Source organism: Erpetoichthys calabaricus, chromosome 5 (assembly GCF_900747795.2).
Source record: "Erpetoichthys calabaricus chromosome 5, fErpCal1.3, whole genome shotgun sequence".
NCBI lineage: Eukaryota > Metazoa > Chordata > Cladistia > Polypteriformes > Polypteridae > Erpetoichthys > Erpetoichthys calabaricus.
In genome coordinates this window covers 219,001,936-219,018,518 of record NC_041398.2, presented here as the reverse complement: position 1 = coordinate 219,018,518, position 16,583 = coordinate 219,001,936, and the positions used below count along the sequence as shown (strand labels likewise).

Below are 16,583 nucleotides of genomic sequence, written 5' to 3'. Positions count from 1 at the left end.
GGCTGGACCAGGCCAAGGGGTCGCCCATGTAACACCTGGCTGTGGTAGATAGAGGGTCATTTCCAGAGAGTGGGACTGGACCGCGTGTCTGCCTGGGAGGTTGCCAACTGGGATCCCGAGCTGTTTCAACGTGTAGTGGGTGCAACAATGCACTGTACCAGTGCATGCTCCCCAACTTGACTTGGTGTTGTGGCCTAAATATAGTTACTGACTTTTTATTTTATATGCATTACATAATTTGTGTAACCATAAAGGGGTTGGTTTGTTCCTTAAAAAATAACATTTACGGTTTCTGGCTTGTAAAATAAAAGGGCAGGTTCAGTTAGGGATGCACTGTGAAATCCCCTGATGTAGTAGTACAGGAGAGAATGAAAACAAAACTGAGTGTAGAGTTTTGAAAAAATCTACACATCCTCTCTCTTATACACCAACAGTGAGGACTTTCAGGCAACGAATCAATCAGCAGAAGTGTGTCAAGAAACACTATGGGGGCTCCTTTATAGGAACAGCAATACATCTTGTAACAATGATGAGGCAAAGACATCATAAAGGTTTGGAGCAGCCACCCATATATTGTTCCATGGCTGTAAAATAGGTTTAAATCTGAACAGAGGTGTTCACTTTTCTGAGTCCAAAACAGAACTGATTGTATGGAGGCAAGATGGTGGCTTTAAAGGCTAGTACAGGAAGTGACGTCATCATTGGGCCCAGAAACGGGAGTGATGTCATTGGGACCGGATGTGACATCATTGACCCCAGAACCGGATGTGACGTCTTTAGAGCCACCAGAACCGGGCGGGATTTCCCGAGAATGGTCTGCAAGGAACTGAGAGAGACAGTCAGCGCACCCCTCCACCCCCTGGTGTGTCATGGAATTACAATTACTAAGGCCCTTTAGCTGCCACCTACTCGCACATGTGTGACAGTCTGTATAATGCTTGACTGGGACTGGGACAGCCAAGTCAGAAGTTTTCTTTCTTTTTAAAATGTTCTTCCATTTTAGTCATTCTGGTGTGTGTTCAGACATTGTTTCTGTCTGTCTGTCTCTGTATGTATGTATTTATTTAAAGAGCTTCTGTCAAAAGCCATAGTTCTCCCTAGGGACAAGTAAAGCTCTGTGTATCTAATAAAGTTTCTGTAGCAACTGAGGCTAAGGAAGAGCATATTTTATCTGCATTCTTAATCCAATTCATGGTCACAGGGGTGGGGTGGGGTGCTACCCTGGAAGTATCGGGTACAGGAACCAACCATGGACAGTGGGTTAGACTGTAGCACTTGTGTACCATTGGGGACAGTTCAGAATCTTCAGTTATCCATCTTGTACATCAAGCTTTAGGAAAGGTGAGGAAATGTGGAATCCCTTTCAAGGAACTAATGTACAGTGCATCCGGAAAGTATTCTCAGCGCATCACTTTTTCCACCTTTTGTTATGTTACAGCCTTATTCCAAAATGGATTAAATTAATTTTTTTCCTTAAAATTCTACACACAACACCCCATAATGACAACGTGAAAAAAGTTTACTTGAGGTTTTTGCAAATTTATTAAAAAAAACAGAAATCACATGTACATAAGTATTCATAGCCTTTGCTCAGTACTTTGTCGATGCACCTTTGGCAGCAATTACAGCCTCAAGTCTTGTTGAATATGATGCCACAAGCTTGGCACACCTATCCTTGGCCAGTTTCACCCATTCCTCTTTGCAGCACCTCTCCAGCTCCATCAGGTTGGATGGGAAGCGTCGGTGCACAGCCATTTTAAGATCTCTCCAGAGATGTTCAATCGGATTCAAGTCTGGGCTCTGGCTGGGCCACTCAAGGACATTCACAGAGTTGTCCTGAAGCCACTCCTTTGATATCTTGGCTGTGTGCTTAGGGTCGTTGTCCTGCTGAAAGATGAATCGTCGCCCCAGTCTGAGGTCAAGAGCGCTCTGGAGCAGGTTTTCATCCAGGATGTCTCTGTACATTGCTGCAGTCATCTTTCCCTTTATCCTGACTAGTCTCCCAGTTCCTGCCACTGAAAAACGTCCCCACAGCATGATGCTGCCACCACCATGCTTCACTGTAGGGATGGTATTGGCCTGGTGATGAGCAGTGCCTGGTTTCCTCCAAACGTGACGCCTGGCATTCACACCAAAGAGTTCAATCTTTGTCTCATCAGATCAGAGAATTTTCTTTCTCATGGTCTGAGAGTCCTTCAGGTGCCTCTTGGCAAACTCCAGGCAGGCTGCCATGTGCTTTTTACTTAGGAGTGGCTTCCGTCTGGCCACTCTACCATACAGGCCTGATTGGTGGATTGCTGCAGAGATGGTTGTCCTTCTGGAAGGTTCTCCTCTCTCCACAGAGGACCTCTGGAGCTCTGACAGAGTGACCATCGGGTTCTTGGTCACCTCCCTGACTAAGGCCCTTCTCCCCCGATTGCTCAGTTTAGATGGCCGGCCAGCTCTAGGAAGAGTCCTGGTGGTTTCGAACTTCTTCCACTTATGGATGATGGAGGCCACTGTGCTCATTGGGACCTTCAAAGCAGCAGCAATTTTTCTGTAACCTTCCCCAGATTTGTGCCTCGAGACAATCCTGTCTCGGAGGTCTACAGACAATTCCTCTGCAGAAACATCTCCAGGATTATCAGGGGAAACAGGATGCACCTGAGCTCAATTTTGAGCTTCATGGCAAAGGCTGTGAATACTTATGTACATGTGCTTTCTCAAGTTTTTTATTTTTAATAAATTTGCAAAAACCTCAAGTAAACTTTTTTTATGTTGTCATTATGGGGTGGTGTGTGTAGAATTCTGAGGAAAAAAATGAATTTAATCCATTTTGGAATAAGGCTGCAACATAACAAAATGTGGAAAAAGTGATATGCTGTGAATACTTTCCGGATGCACTGTAGATATGGGGAGAACTGTAGAGTGATGACTGGGAATGTGATTAGAAACCAGAACTCAGGATCCATGATGTAGTGGTACTGCACCACTGTGCTTCCTAATTCAAGAACTTTTCACTTATTTAACACTTCATTTATCCAACCAAGTGCCAAGCAATGATGGGCAAGAAAAACATTTTGCCTCATGTTTTCATGGAGAGTAGAGATTAAAACAACATTTATTTATATAGCACATTTTCATACAAATAATGTAGCTCAAAGTGCTTTACATGATGAAGAAAGAGAAAAAAAGACTAAGAATTAAAATAAGAGAACAGCGGGTTGGAAAATGGATGGATGGATAATTAACATAAAATAAAAGTAAGGTCTGATGGCCAGGGAGGACAAAGAAAACAAAAACAAAAAAAAATAAATAAAATCTGCAGGGGTTCCGAGGCCATGAGACCACCCAGCCCCCTCTAGGCATCCTACCTAACATCACTAACCTCAATCAGTCCTCATTATATTCAGGGTTCTCATGGAAGGACTTGATGATGACGGTCACGTGGACTTCTGGTCTTTAATCCATCAGTGTACGTACATCACGGTGCTTTGATTAGGTGGTGGTGGCGCAGATCGCCACCATAGAAAACCGAAAAAAAGAACAGAAGAGAGAGTAGCGGTTAGTACGGATTTTGGAGCCACCATGAATAATAATGATAATTAATTGAATATACAGAGCATCAGGATTAAACTAAAATGAAGCTATGAGAAAGCCATGTTAAAGTAATGAGTTTTCAGCAGTTTTTTAAAGTGCTCCACTGTATTAGCCGGGCGAATTTCTATCAGTCAGCTATTCCAGATTTTAGGTGCATAACAGCAGAAGGCCACCTCACCACTTCTTTTAAGTTTAGCTCTTGCAATTCTAAGCAGACACTCATTTGAAGATCTAAGGTTACGATTTGGAGTGTAAGGTGTAAGACATTCTGAAATATAACATGGAGCGAGATTATTTAAGGCTTTATAAACCATAAGCAGTATTTTAAAGTCAATTCTGAATGACACAGGTAACCAATGTAGTGACATCTAAAATGGAGAAATGTGCTCAGATTTTCTTTTCCTAGCTAAGATTAAAAACAACTTTCTTACAGAAGTGGTGTCTATGGAGACCAACTCCGGACTGCAGCAAACAGTATAAAAAAAACCTCACATTACTTGTGTCACATAATCCACGTGTCACTTAATTCAGTCATATGCTCACAACAGGCCATGTGCATGCATTTTTACTAGAATATTGTTAAAGAAGTACTGTGCACACAGAGGAAACCCTTTCACACTGGAACAAGCCTTTGAATTAAAGACCGGAATCTTGACTAATGATTGAGGGGGTGTCTTCAATTTTGTATATTTGGGTGGTTTACTTAAGTAATATGATGAGAATGTTATTGTAGAAAACCGTTTTTTGCATGTAAAGTCAAATTTGCTGGTAAATTTAAAATCAAGTCAACAACACACTTTTGTAATATTCCTAAAGACTTAAAAAAGTGAGGGTGGTACAGTGGTAGCAATGGTGCCTTGGCAGTAAGAAGACCAGGGTTCACATCCTGGGTCCTCCCTGCATGGAGTTAGTATGTTCTCCCTGTGTCTGCATGAGTGTTCTCTGGATGCTTTGGTCCCCCACCCCACCCAGTCCAAAGACATGCAGTTAGATGGCTTGACAATCCTAGATTGGCCCTAGTGTGTGGTTCAGTATGTGTGTTTGTAGGTGTGTGTTCACCCTGTGATGGACTGGCGCCCTGTCCTGGGTTTGTCTAACTTGCATCCATGCTAGCTGACATAGGCTCCAGCACCCTCTTTATAACCATGACCCTGTTCAGGACTTGAGCAAATTAAATAATGACTGACTGACTTGAAAAAGAATAAATGGAATGTTTTTGTTACTTTTGTTTAAGAATGAGACACTTGGTTTGTCTAAGAAGATCAAGGTGACCACTGTGACAACATTCGAGTTCTATTATACTGGGGGTAAAGTTATAAAAAAGAATGAGCATTGACATTTAAAGTGTAATAGTCACATAGTCATTTGCCAAGATATGCCATAATATAGGAAAATTGTTCATTTCACAGTACGGACCAGTATTTTTAATAGGTTGAGTATTTATTTGGATTTAGGAAATAAATAAATAAATAAGCCAATTCACTGAATCAGAATATGAAGATCCCATAATGGTGTGGTGCAAATAAATCCTTAAAGTCTTGATTTTGTGTTGTCATTTTTGCTGGCATCTTTTCAACTGTATATTTTTTTTTATTTTTTTCAGGTATACAGTGGCTCAGGACCAAATGGTACTACTGGAAAACCCTTCAAAGTTCACCTGCAACTGTGGGACACAGCAGGGCAAGAAAGGTAACGTTTCAAAAGTGGGATTGTTAGCAGTCTTAAAAAGCCAAAAGTGTACTGACTGCAGCGAATGGTTGTTTTGAAAAGAAACAGAATCAGAAGATTTGGTCATAAAAAATAAGTAGCCTGGTTCAGAACCATTAAGACAGGATTTAATAGCAAAGCTGAGGACATGAGGCAAATGTCATAAATAGAGAATCTTACCAAGAATGTCAGAAACTAAATACAATGAGTAGACCCAAAACCAAAATGTTAGATGTAAATCTTAGTCATGTGGCAGAATAGAGTTAATCAAGTTGGAAAAAGGATCCATCCATCCATTATCCAACCCACTATATCCTAACTACAGGGTCACGGGGGGTCTGCTGGAGCCAATCCCAGCCAACACAGGGCACAAGGCAGGAAGGAAAGAAACCCCGGGCAGGGCACCAGCCCACCGCAGTGGAAAAAGGATGGGCGGATAAATTCTCCACACAGCAAAACAAATTTTAATGTTGTATTTAAGTAAAACATGCAATATTGTTTATTATTCTATAGAAAACCAATATATGAAGTGAGTTTTGATTTCATTTTCATTGCTAGCAGAATAGCTATATGATCTGCAGCTTGTAGTAAATTTTGTCATTTTAATTTCTATTGTTTTCCAATATTGTGTGAAACATTTTGGGGATTTCATTGTATCAGTGCAGATTTCTGCTGGGAATGAAAGGTAACCCAGTTTGATGTGAGGTAAGCCATTAGAAGGCAGCAAGTGACTCCCTCCAAGAGCTGGATGCTTCCTGCTAAAGACTTGCACATGCCAAGGGTGTCTGGCCATCCCAGACATAGAAGAAGCGTTAGACTATGTGGAGGCTGGGGAACAGTGAGAGTGGACTGACAAGAGGCTAATAAAAACAGCCCAGAAGATACTTTCAGCCCATTAAAGTCTAAGAATGAAAGAGAAAAGGTAAGCAATTACAAGTTGGAGGCTGCTTAAAAGAACTTGCCATCCTAAACCGCTATTGAGGATTTTTATTTTCATGGACACCAGCAGCAACTAGAAAGAGCTCTAGCCTAGTGTCCTCTTGGCAAATGAAGAATACTCAGTGTTTTTAGAAGGAGAGTTTAAAGCTTCTTCTTGGATCCATATGCTGCGGTAAGAGTTACTTGAGAAAATTAGTAAGAGTGTGTTTTCTGATGGAGAGAAACTGTATTACCTAATGAGACAGTGGACAAGCCACCCAGGAGACAGAAGAAAGCTCCTGTCTGTGTGGTGGCACTGGGTACAAGGCAAGAAGTCCCTTTTTTATGGACTGCTCAATTAGAAAACAACACTGCGCCCTCTGGCGGAAGTCAAAAGCCAACTGTGGACTTGCACACTCACCCTGGACCACTTTAGAATGGCCAGTTGACCTGGCTGTTCTGATATTTAATACTGTTTGAAAGGGGGCTTCTGATGGAGATGCAGCACCGTTGTGAGCATTTTGGGATTTTAAGTTTTAATTCCTCCAGTCCCTAATGGGGCAGCAATCGACAGTCATGGGATCCTGTTAGTGGCCAACTGTGGCAAATCTTCTCATGTTACACCACAAGCTGTGAGGTCTTCCTGTATTGTAGCTCTCCATGACTTCCATTTTGCGATTTAGGCAAATCCAGCAAAGTAGGTGTGTAGATGAGTATTTTTCTCTGTTACTTTTAGTATTATTACACCATGCTCTCTTTATTTATTTTCTTTTTCTGAATGTTTTGTTATTTTAGTGTGCTTCCTTATTTAAAGTCAATTCAATTCAGTTTCTAGAGGGTGCTCTTCACCAAGCACAAACTCCAAGTGATATCGTGTCCCCTGCATATGGTGCTTTCACATATCAATTGCATTTTTTTCATTTCTGTATTTTATTATAGAACCTTTATCTATTATCTTCTTTAACTATAAACCTCTTTAAGTGCTTACACAGAAAGCCACCATGTTTAATTAAATGTATATACACTACCAGTAACAAGTATTCACCCCTTGGGCGTTTTCTCATTTTGTTACTGTACAACACTGAATCACAGTGGATTGAATTCAGACTTTTTTGACACCGATCAACAGAAAAGACTACATATAATGTAAAAATGAAGACAAAGTTGTCTAAATGAATTACAAATATAAAGCACAAAATCATTGATTGCATAAGTATTCATATGACACACCTAAATCCTCACCTTGGCTTTAAAAGTCACATTATTAGTTTAAAAGAGATAATCTACCTGCGGTTTCATTTGATCGTCATATAAATGCATGTGAATCTGAAAGGTCCAATTTTTGGTGAGTCAGTATGGCAGCCCGACCTACACAATAAAGAACAAAGAATCTCTGAGCAACTATGTGAAAAGGTGCTTGAAAAACGCAAGTCAGGACAAGGAGACGAGAAAATGTCATCGAATATCCCTTGGAGTCCAGTTAAATCAGTCATGAAGAAATGGGAAGATATATATATGTCTGCCTAGAGCAGGCCACCCACAAATATTGTGAGATTGTGCAAGAAGATGCAAGTGACTGAGACCAGCAAGAGACCTGTGAGAACTCTGAAGAAGTTACAAGCTACAGTGGATAAGATTGTGTTGTGTTGTCGGGTGCATCTCCAGTCATAGCTTAATGGTAGAGAAGCAAAGAGAAAGTACGACTGGAGTTTGTCAGAAGTCACATGGGAGTTTGTGATGTTAACTGGAAGAAGGTTCTATGGTCTGATGAGGCCAAAATTGAGTATTTTAACCATCAGACTAAACATCATGTCTGAACACTGCACTTTGTCAAAGACACACCTTCCCCATCATGAAGCATAGTGGTGGCTACTTCCTGTAGCGGGGCCTTGAAGGCTCGTGAGAGTAAACCGTGACAATGTCGCAAAATACAAGAAAATCATGGAGGGAAACCTGATGCAGTCTGCAAGATCCTTTGGCCTTGAGAGAAGATTTGTTTTCTAATAAGACAATGATGCCAAGGATAAAACTGACACTTCTCCATACAACCTGACAGAGCTTGAGCAGTTTAGGTACTGAAATGTCCAGATGAGCAAAGCTGATAGAGACTTGTGCACACAGACTCCGGGCTGTCATGGCTGCCAAAGATGCATCCACAAAATACTGAATTGAAGAGGGTGAATACGTATGTGATCATTTATTTTGTGTTTTATATTTGTAATTAATTTAGAGCACTTTGCCGAGATCCGTTTTCACTTTTACATTAAAGAGTCATTTTCTGTTAATACGTGTCAAAAAGCCAAAATAAATCCAATGTGATTCAACGTTGTATAATACAAAGCTGTACTGTATACATTTATAAGAATATATAAATATCTTCCTTTTTTTTCCAGACTTCATTGTCATCACTTGTTATTGCTTATACTGTGCTGAGTCTCAGTGCCCCTGACCTCCAGTGCATTTGTTTCTTTACTGGTACTGGCAGTCTGACATTTACTCTGACATTTACTGTACATTAATAAATAATTGATTGTAAGTGTTTCATCCCATGACTCTCACCAGGACAAGCAGTGTAAAAAATGAGGAATTCATGTCTTTTTTTTTTTTTTTTTCCATTCTTCACATAGAACTGATGTTTTGAAAATAGCTGTAAACATGAAGATAGCAAAAACAGAAGTCATCAGTATAATGTCCATCTTCCATTATCCAACCCGCTATATCCTAACTACAGGGTCACTGAGGTCTGCTGGAGCCAGTCCCAGCCAGCACAGGGAGCAAGGCAGGAAACAAACCACGGGCAGGGCGCCAGCCTACCACAGGGTGCACACACATACCAAGCACACACTAGGGACAATTTAGAATCGCCAATGCACCTAACCTGCATGTCTTTGGACTGTGGGAGGAAACCCGAGCACCCGGAGGAGACACGGGGAGAACATGCAAACACACAGGTCTCCTAACTGCAAGGCAGCAATGCTACCCACTGCACCACTGTGCCGCCCTCAGTATAATGTTGCAGGGAAATTCTGTGTCCTCATGGAGAAGTGCATTATGTGTGTATCCTAGACATTCACACCATCAGGTCGTGTTGTAATGAATCTGAGTGAATAAGAACAGGACTGACATACTTTGCTGTTTAACATGTTGTTCTGCTTTTTAGACTCATCTGGAAATACTGTGTTTCAGTTTTACATTTTAATAGCTGTTTTCCTACATTTTCATTTATCAGCCTAAGAAACATGAAGTGTAGTCTTTTCTGCTTCTAATCTTGGAAACTGCATTTATTTGCAATTCGTTAATGAAGAATTTTTGACTCTAAAATGTACTATGGGGATTCAAAAACGGACAGATTGAATGGCCACTACACTAAAGCATGTCACATTAACTTGTAAAGGATGAAAACGTTAAATTGTTTATTATGTACATAAGAATCTACGTTTAAATAAGTGCAATAATGGTTTATTTGTATAAAATATAACTCCAAGCTTTTTGAAAAATGTATAGTGAGTGCCTTTTGAGACAATACTATTTTATTAATATTTAGAAGTTCAAGCTTCAAGCATAAAAATACATTTATTTATGGTGCTTTTCAGTGCTCTTGACTGCACCCACTTTCACAGATGATGCCCCTAGTTAGTTTGAAATGGCAAACATAGTGAACTTCCTCAATGCTTGCCCATCAATTTCCTTTTCATTTGTCAAATCTTCACTGCCCCCAGTGTATGCTCATTTTTAATGGTCTGTATCCATCTATAGTCTCTGAATTTTTTTGGGATTGTCTTATCTTGTGTTTTGATTCATTGGTATTTTCCTTAGCTTCCTTTTTCCATTAGGGTTGATAAAAGCACACTCATGCCAAGATTTATTTGTCCGGTCTGTGTTGGTAATTTTCACCTTGCCTTTTTGCTCCTTTTGTGTACTGTTGTACAATATTCAGCCTTTTCAGTCAACTGTTAAGTAATTTTGCAAAGAGGAGGGTCTAAAAAAATAAAACAATGATGATGATGAATAGGCAAAGGGTCAAAACATGGGCTGTAAATAGAGAGCGGAGCCTTTTAGCGACCTCTAATGCTAGAAAGAGGTTATTTGTAGAGAGTTCTTTGACCGAAGTTTGGATCTGTATGCTGCCTTCCTAAATAGGGACTGCAGTTAGATTTCAAGTTCCCTGATGTCACCTGATCATGTGAGTAACAGTGGACGTTGTTACTATACTCTGACTGTGGCTTTCAGAAACTAAAGCAAAAAGTGATGCTCACAGCATACAACAATCAAAGATCGCAATGACATCTTTGTTGCAAAGATGACAATTCTAATTATGTTTCATTCTGTTGTCTCCACATTTCTGGAGCATACTTATGTTGTGGGTTTGATGATGACTGACTGAATGACTTATGTGTCTCCACACTTAGAATGGTGATTGTAAACTTCATACTCAGTTGGGAAGGGTCACAGTGGAGCACTCTTGTAAAACCAGTCGGAAATAAACGTCTGGGGCAAGAGCAAAGTAGTCCATAAAACTGCAAATACAGAAACTCTTATCTGTGAAACACGCACTTCTACAGACTCAATGCCTCAGAGTATACACTTTTCACTTAGCATAAATAGTTACTGTCAGAAAGCTGCTTCTTTCTGTTAAGCAAAGAATTTGAACTCCACCTTTAAAGACATTGTACAGACAATTATCACAAAATGCTAGGCATTACAAATACATAAGAAAAAGTAAAATAACAGCAAACAAACATTAAAAAAGCAAGTTTTACAAAACAAATGTGCTCAGCTCATTTCACTTCATTCATAGGTATGATTTAGCCCCCATTACAACAAGCTTTCATGGAATTTCAAACAACTGGTTTTTGAAAATTTAGATATATGAATAAAGTCATTTAATACAGAGATGTCAAGTAGTGGTGGCTAAAAGAGGCGGCCACACTAGATACTGAAGGACAGGGACATGGTTAATGTTCACAGTTGGTGCTGATGCCTTTGTTGTTGTGTTGTTTTGTTTTCCTGTTCTCATTTGTTTATCGTTTTTTAAGAATTGAAGTTTAAAATTTCAGTCCTAATGAATGCTGTTTCTTTTTTCATCAACATCTATTTTACTTTCTGTTCTATTCTATTTTGATTATAGGTTCTATTCTATTTTGACTATTTTTGATTTGATTATCTGTTATAATAAATGGCAGACTTACAATAATGTTTTTGTAAGTTGAGGCATATTCAGCAATAATTTCCTAAAATAATGGCATAAATTAATGTAATTTTGTTGTGAAGTTTTGGGTATTAAAGACACTTTGTTAAATGCTGGATAAATAAATAAAAATAAAATAAATAGGCATTTGGCCATATAAAATGTTCACATTCTTGCAGTAAAATAGTTTTGCTTATGTTTAAACATTTATTCCAGCAGAATGTCTATAAAATAAGAGACAATCTTCTTATATGCTACCATGGCTGTCCGTTTGTCTGTCCAAGATTTTAAATTACCTATTGACCTGAAATTTGGTACACCTATAATACGTGACGTCTACTGTCTGCTTTCGGGGTGTTAATTTTTATTCCTTATTTTGTTTTTATTTTATTTTATTGTAGAATCAACTCTGGCAGTGGGCTGCAGGGCGGCATGCTTACGAGCGCCATTGTCATCGCTACCACCGTCGCCATCACTTCCCCTTCCTCTTCATATCTTAAATCATTCTTTAGGCCGATTGAAGGCTTAAGTGTCAGCTTAAATGAAAAATTAAAAACATACTAAGTAATTGCAACACAAAAACTGACTTCATCAGTTTTAACGTGAAAAGATGCTGACGAAAGAAGATAAGAAGCGGCCGCTAGAGTGGAGAAAACGAGCTGCTCAGGAAACAGCAAGCACATCAACCTCTGAGCAAACAAATGATAAACATACAGAGAAAGAGGATGAAAACTATAAGTCAAGTGTATTCACTGCACGTTCCCATGCAGTGCGCCATTACTGGTATTTTAATAAAATATGATAGCATTTTTGATCCCTTACTAAGGTGTCAAGTACAATGCAGTGTTTGTAAAGCTCTTTGCTTTTGGCTCTCTTTCACTTTTTCACCCAGGTCAGATTCAGGCATACTGCTCAGTTCAGTGAAGAGATAAGTGAGCTGGAGAAATGCTACCATCTTCATACGAGGCTCTCACACATTCTTTGAAAAGTCATCATGCAGATATACGAAGATAAGACCCCCCCCCCCCCCCCGTCAGGAAACGCACACTGTGTCCTGCTGGCAAATTCCCAAATGCTTATGAAATAAAGATTAAAAAGGAGGGCAAATCATTAGCAACATTCACCTTCCTGACAACAGAAGCACAGGGGTTTTTTTTAATAAAATTGTTGTCCTCAAACTAAGGGGACATCTTAGTGTCACATGTTGTTAAAGGGTATCAGCCGTTCAACTGATTGTTAAAACTGAGCTGAAGAAACAAGTTGTGCTACTGCTTAGTGCAGTTTCTTTTAAAGTTACTTTTTATTTTGTAGATATGGCCTGGCAATTGCTCTTCATGACATAAATCTTGTATGCAATATAATTTCTTTTCTGAAGCGATTGACTACATTTTGAAGCCCTGTGATTGATGATTAGTGATAAGCAAAACTGCCAGGTTAGGTTTCACATAGAGCTTCGCAAAATTGACTAAAAAAAGTTTTCAGTTTTAAGGTGGCAGATTTTTAAGGTAGAAGACAAGAAATATCGGTGTATAAAACTTCCTCTGCATGTGCCTGCTTTTTTCCCACAGATAAGTAAATGCAGCACACTAGCAACATCATTTATATTTTGTGGCTTTGAGTCACATCACTGTGGAGGATGGCAGTGTGTTTTTTATTAAAATGTGATATGCTGCTTATCTTCCACAGGAAGGTACCCAAATGCACACTATCATGTCCATTACTGTGTTTTTTCCACTACATTGTAACTCATTGTACATTGTAATTTTAATTAATAATTTAATTGCAATTTGTACATTGTAATTTTGCACTACATTGTAACTCATCCCTTACCCTTACCTAACAGCCATCCTTTCCTGTTTCTTGATTCATGCAGTTGAGGGTATGAATGCTCAAAGCGCCGTGGACAAATGTACTGATCATTTTTTCTCGCAACAGATCTTAAGATTGTAATTTCCAAGATTTTCATCATAATTGACATAAATGAATAAAAAAATACTTCATCATACAGCAGTGACCTAATAGACAACCAAGAATATCAGCCACATGCTGATTGCCGACCTCCTCATTTCAAATTGTTTACTGTATGCCAGACATCTGGATTTCCGGTGCTCACAAGTGTTTAAAGATGCTATGAGTACGATCATCATTGTCAAATCTGTACATAAAACCTGAGGACACAAGAGAGGAACCAGAACTGGTGGGAATAAGAAGTGGAGGTGTTTAATGCAAAATAGTGCTTAGTGTTACATTCGATCATGACAAAGTTTGACCGCAACACTCATCGAAAAATACACGATTGAGCTGCGATATTTCAGAAATAATGTAGCAGTTGAGCTACATTGGCAGGCTTTCTGTCTTTCTTTATTTTTCTTTGTTTAATTTTCATTTCATTTTTCTCTTAAAAGATCATATCTTTGTCTCATGAGTTAAAAGAAAATTTCCCTTATAAAAGATTTATACACATTTTGTTTTGGGTAGCACTCTATGTAACCCACCAGCCTAAAAAGTAGCTTACAATTGTGGTGACATTATAATTATAATCTTATTATGCAGCCCCATAAATCCTAAAGATATAAATTAGATTAAGGTATCTTAAATAAACTGAACTGTACTCACATAATCATAAAAATGCCATAAAATCAAAGCATAATGATTGTATTTAACCATTTACCCATGAATCTTGTTAACTGATCTTTATCAATGTATGCAGGTATTGCATTATCACCATCCAGTGTACGATGTCAGAGTTGTTTTCTGGTAAGACTATGGAGAAGTCGGTCAAGACATACAGTAGATAGTGAGCCCATCTGAGAGATGCTTATACTGTACATTGAGTTAAATCAGCCATTAGCTATACGTTCAAAGCGTAGCATTGCAGTCATGTTGCTGTATTGATTAAATTCACCTGCATCCTTTACAGTTCAGCAGTACTCAAAAAGTCACACATCACCTTTACTTGGAATCACTGCGCTACTTGATTTAGACATCTTGATTGCAAATGCATTACCTATACATAATACTTTTTAATGATGTACAAAAAATTATTTTCTTTACCCTGAGCTGAATTATGTGGCTGAATAGAATTGTTCTTACTTACATACTTACTCCATGGCTCTAAAGTCCATGGTGGGCCGTGACTTCTTGCAGGACACATGGCCATCCTTCTTTATCCCATGTCTTTCTTGTCCAACCACAAATTCATAAACATAAGTGAAATTTGTTAGTGTTCATTTTAGAATAAAAATTCACAATTATCAACACCAGAAGGCAATGTATACTTTGTTTCCTAAAAAGCAAGCAGACCCCTAGGGCTTTGTTTTTGCTTCACAGTGAAAGGTGAGCCCCTTTTGATAAAGACACTGATCTTTTGGTTATGACCTAACTGAAAACCAGGTGTTGGTGATTATCTAAAAAGATGCATAGCTAAAATGAAAATGTAGATGCTCTGTGTGCCCAAGTCCTAGAAATAATTTGGAACCCTGCATGCTACAAACACAGCTCCTAATATTTCATTAATTGTGAAACAAGTCTTTGTTTTCTCAACATGGTGATGCATCACTCTGTCTAGATCAATGAGGGCTGAATTGATTGTGGAAACGTCATGATCTTAATTAACCTGTTTTGTGCTCATGATATTAATCAAAATGATGGACAGAGTGGAATTCAGTCATGTGGAGCAGAGGAACAGGAGCAACTGACCTTGTGACTTCCATCATTACTATGCCAACAAGTTGTCATCATAGTTTGTGTGTGAAGTTCATTGCTGCTTCTTTGTAATAAATGGTTTCTGAGTTGCTAATTTCAGGCAGCAATTTGAAAGAAAACATTCAGATTATCTGCTGAATGTTCTTCTTCATCACTAGGATTAAGTAGGTGCTGCCTTTAAGTGGAGTCTAATAATTGTTTTCTGCTAATTCTGTGCTATGCATTTCTTCTGACAGGTTTCGGAGCCTCACCACGGCCTTTTTCAGAGATGCCATGGGGTTTTTACTGATGTTTGATCTCACAAGTCAGCAAAGCTTCTTGAATGTCAGAAACTGGATGAGTAAGTAGATCTTCATCAAAAGATATGGCATACTATAAACCAGTGGCATTTATTTTTATTTTATTTATTTATTTATTTTCATTGTGACTCTCTTTACGTCAGTTGATGGTTTTGAAAGGAAAGTGCTGCTATTCTGTTTGCCTTCTTTTGCATTGCTGATCTAGGAGAGAGAAACTTGGATCCTTTTTGGTGTTTTTGGAGGGAATATCTTCATCAAAGTGTGTGTTTTGATAGGCCTGCGTTTGCCTCTGAACTAAAAAAAGGCAATTTGTTCTTGGGATTAATAAAGTATATCAAAATGAAAAGCTTATATGAGCAAATCTTCCTCACTCATTCCTCCATATTCACAATGATTGACATGTGTACATCCATAAGTATCATAACTGTTTAGTGATTTTAGTTCTTTTCTTTGATTCTTGTTTCTGCCAAATTATATTTTCTGAAAATGAACAAAAGCCATGTTCCCTTATGGACCAACAATTGATCCAGTTGTTAAAAACCTCTCACTTGCCTAAAGATGTGCATATTAAGTTGATTGGTGATTCCACATTGGCTCAAGTGTGAGTGTATCCCTGAACTATGAAGTGCTGTTTCCTCCTTTGCACACAGTTTCTTGCTTGGAAATTTTTATTGTTATACAGCATTGAAACACAGTGGATTTAATTTGGCTTTTTTGACACTTATCAACAGAAAGACTTTTTTCTCAAAGTTAAAACAGATCACTACAGAGTGATTAAAATTAATTACAAATATAAAGTATAAAATAGTTGACCAGTAATAGTAAGTCAGTATTTAGTAGATTAACATTTAGTAGCCGTGAAAGCCTTGATTCTGTGTGCACAGGTTTTTCTCCCTCTATCATCTTTTTTCAACTTGTTCTGATCACTGCTATTTTTCCTCATTCTTCTTTGCAGAACTGCCCAAGCTCTCTCAGGTTGCATAGGGATCATGAGTGAATACACTTCAAGTCCAGACACAAATTCGTTTTACCCCTTTACCCTCACCAGTCTTCAAAGGCCTGCTGCAGAGAAGCAGCCCCACAACATGATGCTGCCACCCTCATGCTTCATGGTGGGGATGACGCACTTTTGATACGTTGCAGTTTTTGGCTTACGTCAAACTTGGCATTTAATCGAATGGATATAA

At 38.8% G+C, this 16,583-nt stretch overlaps 1 protein-coding gene across 9 annotated transcripts in view; it reads left to right on the top strand.

Moving 5' to 3' along the window:
• rab27b (RAB27B, member RAS oncogene family) overlaps positions 1-16,583 on the top strand; it is a 408,143-nt gene that overhangs the window by 372,453 nt on the left and 19,107 nt on the right. For all 9 annotated transcript variants that reach the window (XM_028802559.2, XM_051928024.1, XM_028802558.2 and 6 more), the window contains 2 exons: positions 5,183-5,268; positions 15,334-15,437. In XM_028802559.2, coding sequence (XP_028658392.1) covers positions 5,183-5,268; positions 15,334-15,437 — 190 coding nt within the window. The remainder of the gene's footprint in view (positions 1-5,182; positions 5,269-15,333; positions 15,438-16,583) is intronic.